This window comes from Oryza sativa, chromosome 1 (assembly GCF_034140825.1).
Source record: "Oryza sativa Japonica Group chromosome 1, ASM3414082v1".
NCBI lineage: Eukaryota > Viridiplantae > Streptophyta > Magnoliopsida > Poales > Poaceae > Oryza > Oryza sativa.
Window position 1 is genome coordinate 13,311,976 of NC_089035.1, and position 15,161 is coordinate 13,327,136.

Consider the following 15,161-nt stretch of genomic DNA (forward strand, 5'->3'; position numbering starts at 1 on the left):
GTGACTTGGAAAGTTGAAAATCTTATGATATTCTATAATAATCACTTGCAATATATTAAACTTAATTCATATTTAGCTCATGACATGCTTTGCACGTGCACGCTAACTAGTGGAGTATAATTGACTACTCACTCTAATCGGTTTTAAATGTCATTTCCTATAGCCAAAAGATACTACGCAAGTCATTTCGTTGGTCCATAATGTCAAATATTTCCGTCCGAAGAGAGTATTTGTGTAAGTAAAGTTGTTAAAAGATTAGGTCAAGGTTCACGATACCAACGAAAATAGACCTGGTTTTTGTGGCCATCTTGATAACAAAAACCACTTGGTTTCCCAATAGTTAAAAAAATCGAACAAGGATTTGAAAGTTTTGACAAAATTTGTTTTGATTTCATAGTTTTTTTTTGCGAAAACTGATAATACTGCTTATGAGTGATCTGGGTTTGAACCTTGTTTGTTATTAAGTTAATATTTAGCCTTTGTCGACCATGTGTTTAAAATATGGTGATAGCCCTTTTGTCCATGCAAAGGTCACCTACAGTATCATTAAAATATAAAAGAAGAAACAAAGAAGGAGGACACAAGGGTAATGGAATGAAACTTTCTCTATTTGAAAATTAGCGGCTTCGATGGATCGAACATCTAATGGCAAATAGCATTCTATAATAGTTATCTTTTGTTATACTTCCTCCGCCTCGTATTAGGAATCGCTTTGACTATTTTCCTAGTCGAACTTTTAAGTTTGACTAAGCTTGTAGAAAAATATAACATCATTTTAAATAGAAAACAAATATATTATAAAAATATATCCAATGTTACATTTAATAAAACTAATTTGATTTTGCATATGTTACTAAACCTTTTTATAAGTTTAGTCAAATCTTAAAAAAGTTTGACTAGCAAAAAGCCAAAATGACTTAAAATATCAAACGGCTGGAGTAGTACTTTTGCAGCTCATGTTGTTTACAACTTATGAATAATTGCAATAGGACTAACATAATTTTTCCCACTGATGAATAGGCACAAGAAATACTACAATTTTCGTCACGATTAGTACTTATTAACATCAACGACTATACTCTAGACCGTAACTGTTGGTTTCTATCTTATCACGATAACACCTAAGCTTTTCTACAACTAAATTAACCGACATTGCAATGTCTAGTATTGCTATTTGGTACTATAACAACCACCACCATCTATGCCTCCAGGTTGGATTAGGTTTGTTAGAGGGCTCGATACACACCAAAACCATTGGATGGCATTTAAGCGTTTTAGGACAAAGACATAGCTTCGTTTCATCATTTGCCAACCTAAAGTTACATAGAAACTGATAGTTATCCCCGTGTTGATATGAGGATAGGAGTATCATAATTTGCTTTTAGAAACTAACATATGTCTACACATTGCAACAAAAATCCAAGTACATGTAATGGAACTCAAATCAACCAACCAGAGATATGCACATACTACAAAGGATGCAATTCTCATAGTGCAAACAACACTCATTTTAATATATATCTAGTTGCATGAAATTGTTTACCGTGGCAGGTGCTAGAGCACATTATGAACACCTCCAACTTTTTAGCTTTCAAGTATGTAAAAGTGGCTAAAGTCAGTATACTTTGATATGAATAAATAATGGAAGTCGGTGCTAATATACAATACTATAAATGCTAAAGGGACTACCTATACATTTGTCGACAAATTTTTTCCCAAAAATTTGACAGATGTAATTATAGTATAATTGTAGTGTAATTACACTGTAACTTATATGTAATTATACTGTAACTTGCATGTAACTACAGTGTAACTTATATGTAAGTTTCACATAATTTTAAATCGTTAGATCTATTACAAGATTTGTTTTGGTGAGGAAGAAAACAAATCATAGCACACACATATATGAAATAATTTGTTCCCACGACCACCATTTTACCGAAATAATATGTTACGGAGAGATTTTTGAAAGTTACATATAAGTTACACTATAGTTACAGTGTAATTACACTACGATTGTACTGTAATTACATCTGTCAAATTTTTGCGGAAAATTTTTTCGACAAATATATAGCAAAATCGAATGCTAAATTATCAAAAGTAAAAAAAAAGAACTATTATCCAAGACAAAAACAACATGTAGTGACCAAAACTAGGGGATACAAAGCAAACTAAATCAATTATCCATGATTTAATTACCATATTAAGGAGAGAACATGACATATTATGAGAAAAAGATACATACAGAATTAAAAACAATAATTATTTCAATGGTTATACGATGAGTCATCATCGTCAAACAAACTGTTTTTCTCACCTCAATTTCCTTCCCCCCTTCAGCTCATCCAACTTGATAAATTATCAAACACAATCCGCTTTTATGCCTTTGGAAAACCAAGTTCGCTTAAAAAAATAATAACATGTTATAATAATTCTGAGAAATATGGATATCCTATGCGTACAAAATTTATATCTAATACCGTTAAGTTCTGATCTATACATGGACGGCCCTGGAGGGGGCGAGAGGTGCGGCCGCTCTGGGCCCCCAGATCGTAGGGGCTCCACCTCCCCCCTCCCCCTTCTGATGCAACCTCGGCCCCTCGGCCTCGCGCAAAGAAAGCGAACAGAAAGAGAGAAAATCAGAAGACGCGATTGAGTAGCGAGATTGCTGCAGTGCCGCCCACACCCTAACCCCTCATCTCCTCCTCATGCGAGTCGTGATATCGCGCCATCGCCGTCCGCTGACACAAGCCCGCAGGCCACAGCCGCCGCTTCTTGCAGTGCAGCTTGCCGCCTTGCCGCTTACGGATTGCTTCGCTGCGGTATGTTTTGTGTTCAGGTGAGTGAGTCAATTTCCCAAATCCCAAAATCCCAATTGCCATCGCTAAGTACATGTGAAAAATTGATTCTGTTGCAGTTGTTCCCATAAAAGATTGGATGTTTGGTTAATTATTTAATTAATTCAGTTGATGTTGCTCCTAGAGTTGGACGAACGAAGACCCTGGCTGCACTATTGTGTTCCCGACTTATTTAACATGCACACCGGATGCTTGTCATCAATTAATTGGTAAGATTTTAAATTTAAATTTATAATTTTGCAGTGTAATATGAGTTAAATCACTACAATAATCTTTTTTTAATTATCAGTCCATGTCATCGAGGAAGTAGCGAGAAAAAGGAAAAAAAGAAAAGGTTAAATGGCTTGGCAACTTTATGCACTGAGAAGAAATTATTGGATGAAATTGATATTGGTACCATTATCACTTACTTTGCAGCTAGAAATATCAGAAAAAATTTTCGAGGTAACATATTCAATGTTTCCTATACAAATATTATTTATGAATGCAATTTAAATATTTATGACAATAATTCAGTATATGTATCTATTGATTATTATTATATCGTATATATGATAGTGTCAGGGTTACGGGTAAGGTATACCCTCTACCCCTCGATATACGTCACATGTCGATATTGTATACCTGCGCGTATACGGATGTTTTCGGCGTACATTAAGGAAACTCATCATGGAGTTCACAGATGGAAGGAGTCCTACTCGGACAGAACTGGGTCGTCATTGTATCGTGCAGGGTCCGATGTCTCCGAGTTCTACTTGGAAACCAACTGACCTGCGGTATAAAAGGGACCCCCGGGAGGACCTAAGGCATCGAATCTCAGAGCCAACACATCCACCACAGCCTACGAAGTCGGAGCCTGCAGGAGCCAAGTCGTCGGAAGATCTAGTCGGACCTGCTCGATTACGATCTCGTCGGTACTATTGATTTCCACTATTCCCTTTGTAATCTGTGATTTCCATCATATAATTCCATATCAACTGGATTAGGGCTATCACCTATCAAGGGGCCTGAACCAGTACAATCTTTGTTTTCTATCTGCTTGATGTCGTATTACGTAGATCCTCGTACCAGCGTACCTCAATACCCTCTATATCCGATCTACGAGTATCCCCGTCAACAATAAACGCCTCTATATTTAGTTTCGCACCGGGGCCTGAAAAGTCAGGACCGGCCCTGGATCTATATACAATATTAAATTACACGGTAGTATCATTCTCCCCTGACTCAATGATTTTAAACTCGACCATTTTTTTTCTGGAAAATAATTGAAAAAAGAAAGAGTATTTTCTCCTTTTCTGTTGACCCTGCCTACTCCTACGTGGCAATCTGGCATCTGCATCCAGTATTCCGGTCAGCCTTCATCAATCATCATCCCTTCTTCACTCTCCCTCGGCAACTTCGAATCCTCCGCCCCGTCGTCTCCAAAACCCAACACCCACACGCCCTCAACGCCTCCTCCTCCGCCTCCCTCCCCTCAACCCTCAACTTGACCCCGCCTAGCAACTGCCACCCTGTACACCACCAGCGTCGCCCCCCACGCGCTCACCTCGCCGCCATGTACTCCACGGCTATCTCGCTCTCCGCCGCCGCCACCGCCGCCGCGGCGGTCGGCGGCGCCCGGCCAGGCGCGATCCGGCCGGCGGAGCTCCGCTTCTGCGGCCTCCGCCGCGAGGCCCTCGGGCTCCGCTCGCTGCGGGCCCCGCCGCGAGCGGCCGCCACGCCGCGGAAGGCGGCGGCGGCTACTGGGAATGGTGCGGCCGGGAGCGGCGGGTTCGACTACGACCTCGTGATCATTGGGGCGGGCGTCGGCGGGCACGGCGCAGCTCTCCACGCCGTCGAGAAGGTATGCTTCGCACCCCTCCCGAGCTGCTAGATTTGCTCGGGGTTTGTGTGTTTATGGTGGATGCATTTCGTCGTGCCATCATGGTACTATGCTAGTCGTGATCTACAGTTCCTATCAAATGTGAACTGAGGAATGTTGGTGCCGTCGCCGAAGCTCGAAATTTGTTTGGATTGGAGGAGGGTTTCTCTATATAGGACAAGCAATGATAAACCGTAGGCCTTTTATTGCTATCCATGCATAATAAACCCGGTGATTGGTTTTGGATAAGGAAGAAGCTGCAGGTCTGCTGTGCCTATAATTTGAGAAGACATACCGTGCATCTTATTTTTTTCCTGCCGGGGAACTCGAAACTAGAGTCTAGCATGTTGAGAAAAAGTGTGATCCGGTTGCTAATTTTAGGACATACTACTATAATTAGATTGTCCTAAGAAACTATTTCCTGATGTGGTACTTTAAAACTTCTAATAGCAATGCTGTAGTAACTAGTAATGGAAGTTCAATGTTGTAGCATGGATTTCCCTTTAAAAATGTCATAGCATGAAAATGATACCCGGAAAAAGGAAACCAGAAACATAAAATTGCAACAAGTGTGCGTGGTGCTAAAAATTGTCAAATGTTATGGTTTCGTTTCAAGGCATATGAAATGTGGTTGACAGCATTTTGCATTTTACGCGGCTTAGTGCAACATGTTAAGTGGATTTATTCACTAGTGTGCTAAAATACCTGTCTCGAGATGTTTAGGAATTGAATATAATTTTGATTGACTACATCTACGGATCTACCTAATGTAGGTGGTAAAATTTGAGGATTTTCTGGTAGTTCCATACTAGAAATTCTAGCATTATTGGGGCTATTGGCGTGCTGAATTCTTTGGGTCAATTGCATATTTGCCACTGGATTGAACAGGTATTGTGGATCTAGCACTAAAAAACCTGTAATTTCAAATTTGCCATCAAAAACAGTTTGAACCCAACATAACTGCCACTGAACTAACAGCTTAGACTAACACCGTTAGATGGCTGGTTTTCATGAAAATTAGGACAAGGATGCCCTTGTCATTGTTTGAGGCAAAAGCAAGAACATAGTCAAAATGATGAAGAACAAGCAAGAGCAATATTCGATAGAATTTTTGACATTGTTTCCCTTAACATATATCCTTTGACCCAAAAACGATGCGGTGAAATAAGACTCAACCCTAATAATGGCTGTCAAGAAGCCTCGGCCATTCCTACGGGATAAGCAAAAAAAAAAGAGAAATATTCTAGTAGATCGAAGCAGCCTGAAGCAGCCGACGCTGCAGCCCTCGGCAGTCAACGCCGACACCTTCCGCAGCCCGTTGCAGTCGTCGCCCCAAGCCGCCGCAAGCGCCGCAATCGACGTTAACTCCTGCCGCAGCCGCACGCCGCAGCCTGACGTTGCCCGACGGAGCCGCTCGCTGCAGCCGTCGCCCCCAAGCCGCTACTTGCCTTGCTGCCCTACTCACCAAAATCTATCTGCACCTCTTCCATTGGCATCTGCTACTCCAAAGCGACCGATTTTTGGTTGATTTGCTCCTAATTTGAATGAAGGGATAAGAGGATTGGGCTTGTAGGGTTCGTCGTGGGAGAGGATAGGAGAGGAGTTCGAGCGGATGTTTCTGATGCGGTAGAGTTGGGGAACAAAGCGGATAAGGTCGAATCTGGCAAGGGCAACATGGTCTTATCATGTTGCCATGTTTTTTAATTTAATTTCATGAATTATTTTTATCCTCCCACTCGTACAAATTGGAACGGCAATGGCATACGGAATCTGCGCACACTGTTTTTAGTGGTAAATTTGCAATTCATGATTTTATAATGACTATTTCGAGTTAGGGGGTAAAAGTAGTGGCAAATATGCAATTCTCCCGAATTCTTTTGATATATACTGCTCACAAGGTGGTGAAGATTGATTATGTTTTTCATGGATTCTAAATTGGCATATCTTGATGATTACTCATCAGTTTTTCTTATTTTCCTTGAATATAAGTAAGACCTATTCGATATTTCATTGTTTATCTCCATTTTCTGTTAGTTAACCATGATGAATGATAACCTTGGTTATATAATTCAGAATTATGCATATTGTTACCATAGTCAAGCATTCCACTTTTATATTTCAGGAATGTGTATTGCTTTGCTAGTTTTGATGGCTGCAGTATTAGTGCTGAGTTAGTCTGTAATGTTCCAATAAATGCTACAGATACCTATGATGCCAGTGGATACCTTTGACTCAATCAATTCCTTGCTAGAGTTCTGCAATCTATTCTTTGAGTAAATTGATGATGGATCCATGAAACGGTGCAAATTCCCATATTTTGGATACTGAGCTTTTTCTGGACTGCAAACAATTGAACTATTGAAGATTTCAGGAAGCATTGTAATGAATATGTGAAAATGTACTCATGCAGGGTCTGAAAACTGCCATAATTGAGGGGGATGTTGTAGGTGGGACTTGTGTGAACAGAGGTTGTGTTCCGTCGAAGGCACTTCTTGCTGTCAGCGGTCGGATGAGGGAACTTCAAGATGAACACCACATGAAATCGTTGGGTCTACAGGTGATATATTAATCAGAAGATTTCTGTGGATTAGTTGATGTACTGAAAATAGTTCAGTCTGTCATCATGGCAATTTAGTGTAATATTTAGAAAATTAATATTGAGCTCATCTAACTCTATGCAAATAACTTTCTTTCTCTTGGCTCTTCCAAAAATAGTCAAGATGCCAATATCAAACCAAGAACCTCCTTTTGTTCATGGACCTTTAACTATAAGCATGTTTTTTATGGCCCCTAACTTTGCTAATCATTTATCATATTTGTAACAGGTTTCAACAGCTGGATATGATAGGCAGGCTGTTGCAGATCATGCAAATAATCTGGCCTCTAAAATTCGTAGCAACTTGACTAATTCGATGAAAGCTTTGGGTGTGGATATATTGACTGGTTTTGGCACCATTGTGGTAGGTCATCTATATCTCCCTTGTTTGTCATGAAAGCAGACAATTTATTATTATGGGTGTTGCATATGTTGCAAGAGTGAGCATTGACATATTTTATTTTGTATATAAACATCACTTCTTGCAATTCTTAGTGGCCAAGATCATTCTTGATTGAATTACATGAATTTACCCTGTGACATAAAAGTAGGTCCCTCCCTAATTGTCAAAGGACTCTTAACACCATTATGACTAAAGTTACTTAAGAAGGGCTCAGACGTAGGAGTTGTCAATTCTTTTATAGTTATATTATTCATTAAAAAGACTGTTGTTAGAGTAAATGTATGTGATGTACTGTAAGGAGTGCTAACCGTATTGTGCATTGTAAGCATTTGAGTTACAGCAATTAAAATGTGGCCATTCTGATGTGTGCAGGGAAAACAAAAAGTGAGATATGGAAAAGTTGGTTTTCCTGACAATGAAATCACTGCCAGAAATATCATTATTGCAACGGGGTCTGTTCCTTTTGTCCCCAATGGCATCGAAATAGATGGTAATTACTGTTTCTCTTTGCAACTTTGTATCTTCAACGTAGTTAACCTACTGAAGTAAAAAAGAATGATTTACAATAGGAACTATCATCAAGGCATGCCTGAGATAATTTCCGTTCCATATTCACCTAAGATTAGTGTAGGTAGGGCTCCAATAGTCACAACCCCTTATCTGAGGATCCCACCCTGCTTGATAAGTTCTTCATCAAAGTGGTCACAATCACTTAAACCTATATGGTCTTACATATGTTGTACTGCATCCTGTTATATGGTATTAGTCTGCCGGCAAGGAGTGTTCACTGCTAGTACCTATTTACATCATCTTCTTTGTTTTTCAATTAATCAACCAAGAACGTTGGGAATAACTGAATAACTACATGAGAAACCTGAATAACTACATGAGAAATCTGTTTCCCTTCTACTGTTGTTGCTATAGGTTGAGATTTGACACTGTAACTATGGTGATTGAGCATATAGCCATATACGCACAAGTGCTCATAATTGCTCTGAAATTGCAATGCTCCACGTGGATATTGTGTATTGCAGCTACAGTATATTTGTGGTTACATCTTGGTTTTCTTCTTTCTACGAACTACACTAATAGAAAAGGGATTATTTTAAAATTGGGCCACTAAGATAGATGATACAAAGCACCTTTCAATTGGAGGGCTGAAAATTAAAATTAGATCATTACCCTATAATCACTTGTACCAAAGGTTTTCTCCCATCCTTAGGCAGTAAAAAAATTTAACCAGTTGAAGTAGGCAGTAAAAAAATTTAACCAGTTGAAGTACTAATTATAACAAAAGTGTACGATCGACAATGACAAAGACTTTGCTGGTACTTGGGAGGTACAAAAATGTATATACCTCATAGTGTTAGTAAGGAGGTAGTTACCTAAACCTCTTGAAGATGGAAGAAAATTCAAGAATAAATACAAAGATGGATTCCCAATTCTACTCTATTTGTGACATTAGTTTCGGTACCTCCCTTCATGGAGAGGTATCTCTTAAGTGATGAGGAAGTATATACCTCTCCAAGGATAAGAGAAAACCTCAATATGCAATTAATGTAGGGACCCTCCATTACTAGAATTTGAGGTGTTAATGATGGGTAGCAATTTTTGGTCATCTATAATAATTCTTGACATGATTCCACCATGGAGTACATAATTTCTTGCGCCACTACATCGCAATTTTTTAATGGGTGTCACATCTTCTGGTACTCCTGTAATCTTTTAGCATTTTCAGTTCATACACTATAGGAGCAAACTACTTAACATACAAAGAGATACAAATGAATTTTTTTTTTGAGACCAGAGATACAAATGAATTAACCATGAAAATTATATGATCCACGTCTATAGCTCCTTTCTAATACCATTTACATATATTATTCAGGAAAATATGTGTTGCATATGCACATTCACTAGTTCTTACAGAGCTCGCTGAATGGTTTTATGCAGGTAAAACCGTATTTACTAGTGATCATGCACTAAAACTTGAGTCAGTTCCTGACTGGATTGCTATCGTGGGAAGCGGTTACATTGGACTGGAATTCAGTGATGTATACACGGCTCTGGGAAGTGAGGTACATGAACAGTTCCTAAGATGCATCATTTTCTAACACATGCATAGAAACAGACATGTTTTGGGTGCATACATGTTCTGCAAGTGTCTTTTCTTGGCTTAATTATGAAATAGGCATGTTTGCATGCAATGTTGTAATACACGTTAAACAGATGAATAATACTCTACTTCTATGTTAACAATGACTTAAAACTAGCGATTACACATTTATATTCTTCATACATATATGATATAATTGTGAAGTGCGAACACTAATTGCATGTTAAATTCTAATTAACCATCTATGCTGTTTTATGATTAAGGCCTGTTGTCATCTGATGATATTTCACCTGTATTTACCTAAATTTCACTTGGACAGGTTACTTTTGTTGAAGCACTTGATCAGTTGATGCCTGGTTTTGATCCTGAGATTGCAAAATTGGCCCAAAGGATTCTTATCAATCCTCGTAAAATTGACTATCATACTGGGGTCTTTGCGAGCAAGGTTACCTTGAGATTCAACTCAAGCTTTCTCCATAATATGAAATCTTTTGACACTATTGTAACCTTGCAACATCCATATCTCTAGATTACCCCAGCAAAGGATGGTAAACCCGTGTTGATTGAGTTAATTGATGCTAAGACAAAGGAACACAAGGAAACACTTGAGGTAATATATTGGATAATCTTGTTTTTACTGTAGGCTTTGTGCTCTTCTTGTTAAAAGATTGTTAAGACATGCATTTTCAGGGTAGGATTTAAAAGCTTTGACTATTTGTACTAGTCTGTTGTCTTGAGCTGAATGAAGTCAGTCTCATGTGTATTCGACAAAAGAAAGCTGAATGAAGTCCGCGAACTATTGAAAAGTTGCTGTCCACACTGTTATCAAATGCATCATTGTTAGCCTGCCAGTGTAGATCAAACTGTTATACCAGAATCGCTGGTGATGAATTGTTAAACTTGTAGTCAAAAATATTTTCTGATATTTCTGTGACTTCATGAGCAATCTTTACGAGTGTCATATTTTGAGAATTACAGTCAATGCAAGCATTTTTAAAGTCATTTCTTCAGTATCTCGTTGCAATCATTATCTAGCTCATGGGTGCTATTTTATTACATGACTCAATTTCATTTGAAAAGGTGGGATTTTGTGTTTGCAGGTGGATGCAGCTCTCATAGCTACCGGAAGGGCACCGTTCACCAAAGGGCTTGGCTTGGAAAATGTGAGCACACGAAATATTTGCTTCTGTAATTATATGAAAATTGTTATAGTTACATATAAAATACCATTGATTCTCAGGTCAACGTTGTTACACAACGCGGTTTTGTTCCTGTTGATGAGCGGATGCAAGTTATGGACGCAGATGGCAATGCGGTACGTTAAGTTGCATACTACCTACAATACATTCTTTGTTGCTTGCCATTTTAGACATTGGCACAACTACCAATGCACACCTTTGGCTAATAATCTTCCTAATATGTGTTAATAGAAATTACTAAAACATCAAATGATATATGCAATTCTTTGATGACTATTGATGTTATTTCCATGTGACAAGCCATAATAATTGTGCATACACGGACTCTAATGAGATCCATTTGATTACACAAGGACTGTAATACACCATATTACTGTTTTATTCCTTGGTAATTAATACTAGTGTATTAAGTCACTCATTTGTGCGACTATAGCCATCATGTTATGGATGGTGTGGAAGAAAATATATTAACGATAATATGAAATTAAATAATTAGTTATTCAAAACGTATGAAACATGTGAATTTGTTTGAAACCTAATTAGTTGATATAAATTAAATTAATCACATGGATATACACACTTGTATAGATACACAATGTTGAGTGTTCTTAGGGTTAGGAATACTCATATTTAATTAAATCTGTAGAATTTAGAGTACCATGTTTACACATTTTACTTTGTGATTATCTGAATTTGAAGGCGTATTTGTAATATAAATATAAGCAAATAATCGATTTATACATTATACAATTTATTATATGACTAAGTGTAAAAATAGAATCGCATCTCCTCTCTACACTAAGCTCCATGCGTCCACCTGTAATCACTTTGTCTCCTTATATACACTGTGCTTTGATTAGAGTAAGCAATTATATCTCTATTTGTAAATTGTAATACCTTTCTATCATCTCAAGCTTGTAGTTCTTCTTGCCTGCTAGAAGGGTCTGGAACACCCTATATTTTTTACTACTTGAGTTTCATCCTATGGTCAAAAATTGGTTCTAGCTTTTTTGTTATTTAGTGAATCCGATGGCTAATATTCATTGGATGATGTGGCACATTCTAGTTGCATGTTGGGTTTCACTTTTCATTAGTTAAGATATCTTTGGATCATCATCACTTCCTTTGATATGAACATATATTACTATGCAGGTTCCAAATTTGTATTGTATTGGAGATGCCAATGGCAAACTCATGCTGGCTCATGCTGCCAGTGCACAAGGAATCTCAGGTAGATACAGAATAATTTGTTCACTGTTTTATTGTACTTCAGCGCATATTTCGGGTTTTGCTTTGAACTAGTGTAGTTCTTTGATAACTAATTTCTTGTCTGAATATAGTTGTTGAGCGAATCTCTGGGAAAGACAACATCCTAAATCATCTAAGCATCCCGGCTGCCTGTTTCACTCATCCGGAGATTAGTATGGTTGGGCTAACAGAGGTAAGTCAAAATTACTACTCCCATCTAAGAGTCTTAAGTCTTAACCCCTTCTGCTCAACATAGGGGTAACTAGATCAATAAATATGAAATGAGCATGCAACCTTTTGAAAGGGATAAATGTATTGTATTTTATCCATGCTAAAGCAACTCTTCATCTACTGTGCTTTAGGACAGTAACCACATTCTTAATAATTCGTAAATTAAGTTCCTAGTAAAATTTACAGCCACAAGCGAGAGAAAAGGCTGATAAGGAAGGATTTGAGATAAGTGTTGTTAAGACCAGCTTCAAGGCAAACACGAAGGCTCTGGCTGAGAATGAAGGAGATGGACTTGCTAAGGTGATTCTACTTTTCCACCTTATTGTATTCTAGACCTAAACTGTTTCTTATAATCACATTGGATCCTTGCAATGAATACTGTAGTCAGACTAATGCTAAAGAGGAAATCTATCCTTGGAACTTGAAAATGATGAGACATGAACTCTACTTTTGCTACAGATGATTTACCGGCCTGACACTGGAGAAATTCTTGGAGTTCACATATTAGGTTTGCATGCTGCTGACCTCATCCACGAGGCATCAAACGCCATTGCCCTCGGAACTCGTGTACAAGTAAGTGACGAGCATTTTATTGTTTATGAATGGATTGCATTTGCTCAACGCTGTTTACATCCCCCAGGACATCAAGTTTGCTGTTCATGCACACCCAACTTTGTCTGAGGTTCTGGATGAGCTCTTCAAAGCTGCCAAGGTATATACATTATTTGTCATTGTTGTTTTGTAATTATTTGCACCAATAATATAGTCAACTGTACGTGATATGCCTCTTTTCAGGTTAATGCAGGTGTTCCTCATTCCGTAAATGAGCCCGTCGCAGCCTAGAGAGGAACATCATCTGGGATAGCCCCCCTCTTGGATGTCCTTGATTCCTAGTTACTGGCAAGTGTAATTCGGTAATTCCTGATGAGATCCACCAGTTAGTGCTGAGATATCTAATTACTGCGGAAAAAGAGAGGAACTACTGATGAGATCCACCAGTTAGTGCTGAGATATCTAGTTACCGCGGAAAAGAGAGGAACTACTGCGTCGTTCTATGTATGATGTATCACATATACATAACAGTTTTGCAGCTTATGTAGAGTTCATCCGTACAGTGCTTTCACATGTCGTCGTCTTTTCCCCTGTCTAATAGTAGCTTGATTAGCTTGCTCAGTTTTCTATCCGACAAACACCTACTCTTGCTTGCTTTGGAGCAGCATCAACAGGCCAAGGCATGATGGAAATGCTTCTATAGTTGTGGTTGAACAGGTAAGTTCAATAAACAGAGCAATGAAGTTTTGAAAGGCATTCCTGGAGCTAGTGGTGGCAAAAAAAAAAAAAAAAAAAAAACCGAACCGAGACCAAGAAATTCTGTTATCAATTTAGTCCTATGCGGTGAGAGACTGAATTTTGTTCGGTCAATTCGGTTAGTTTCCTCGGTTAACCGAAAAGATCGAATTAAAAAAATCCAAATGCAATATATAATCCACTAAGCTCAATAGAATTAAATTCTAATTTTCACATCCCTATTCTTTCTAGGCATGCAACCCAATAAATGTCTTTACACAGAAGTGCTTGCATTTTTTTTTGTAATTTTTATGTTGAAAATTTCTATGATTATTTTTTTGCATATATGAAACTATTGCTGAATTTCGGTCAGGACTGATACCGAGACCAAATTTGCCATTCCTGATATTTTTGCCATTCCTGATATTTTTTGTGTTAAAATTCAGTCTTCACTTTTCTTTTCTGACCGAACTGACCAAAAACACAAGACTAAGACCAAACTGACCCAAAGAAAAAAAAAAGCATGCAGGGTGATGGTGGGACTGCATGTAGGTTAGAAGATCTTATTAAAACTTAGACCTCAAAATAAATTATACATCCTCAAATCACCCCTTCCACTATTTGATATGGGTATCGCACTAAATTTCCCCTTTGCCATCATCAGATTTGATATGTGTATCGAGTATCAACTCTTCCATTTTCCATTTAACAATCGGGTGGAAATCCACATCGCCATTCTACCCTCAAAAGATAACACACGATATGATATAGGTGGCTATGAAAGGATTTTGAATGACTCTGGTGGATGCGAATGGGGTGTTTTGAGCTATGTCAAAATTGGAATAATTTATAGCATAGACATCTTTTTTCGAAAACCAATTGAGATTTATAAAATAAATGTTAAGGTGCTTTTTTCCCCGTAGAACAAATACTAAAAACAAACTTTTTTTTAACTCTTTGTGATTAGTAACTTAAAAAAACAAAGTTAATTGTTTCTTATTCAAATATAGGCTAACTTTGTTTTATGCAAAACAAAATCATCCATATGCAATATATTTTTAAATCCCCTTCTTAAAATTGTGCAATTAACTATTCAAACATCCTATCTAGAAAAAAAAACACTAAAAAAATTATTCTCTCCGTTCTAAAATATAAGCATTTCTAGAAAAGAATACGATATCCCCTTATTTAATGCGGTGAGGTTGGGACAATTAGTTATATAGAAGTGATTATATTTTTTATATAAATTTTAAATGCTAGCTGAACTTATATTTTATAACGGGGGATGAGTTTACATTGGCACAACTTGAGAACCCCTAACTCATTCCCTTCTAAGTACTAATCATATATATTTGATCGGTC

At 37.9% G+C, this 15,161-nt stretch overlaps 1 protein-coding gene across 1 annotated transcript; it reads left to right on the plus strand.

Moving 5' to 3' along the window:
- The first annotated feature begins 4,249 nt into the window (after positions 1–4,249).
- Positions 4,250–13,637, plus strand: LOC4326849 (dihydrolipoyl dehydrogenase 1, chloroplastic). The gene is made up of 15 exons (XM_015769527.3): positions 4,250–4,701; positions 7,130–7,276; positions 7,545–7,679; positions 8,091–8,208; positions 9,672–9,796; positions 10,154–10,279; positions 10,364–10,444; positions 10,935–10,997; positions 11,075–11,149; positions 12,186–12,264; positions 12,374–12,474; positions 12,699–12,812; positions 12,972–13,085; positions 13,153–13,224; positions 13,308–13,637. The coding sequence occupies exons 1-15, from the start codon at positions 4,414–4,416 to the stop codon at positions 13,353–13,355; spliced, it is 1,686 nt and encodes a 561-aa protein (XP_015625013.1). The 5' UTR covers positions 4,250–4,413; the 3' UTR covers positions 13,356–13,637.
- Positions 13,638–15,161: the final 1,524 nt, after the last annotated feature.

Excerpts from the sequence above, each read along its gene's own strand:
- LOC4326849 (XM_015769527.3), top strand. The coding sequence starts at position 4,414 with ATGTACTCCACGGCTATCTCGCTCTCCGCCGCCGCCACCGCCGCCGCG. Across the intron at positions 9,797-10,153 it reads ACACGGCTCTGGGAAGTGAG|GTTACTTTTGTTGAAGCACT; the intron begins GTACATGAACAG and ends TCACTTGGACAG. Across the intron at positions 10,280-10,363 it reads CTGGGGTCTTTGCGAGCAAG|ATTACCCCAGCAAAGGATGG; the intron begins GTTACCTTGAGA and ends CCATATCTCTAG.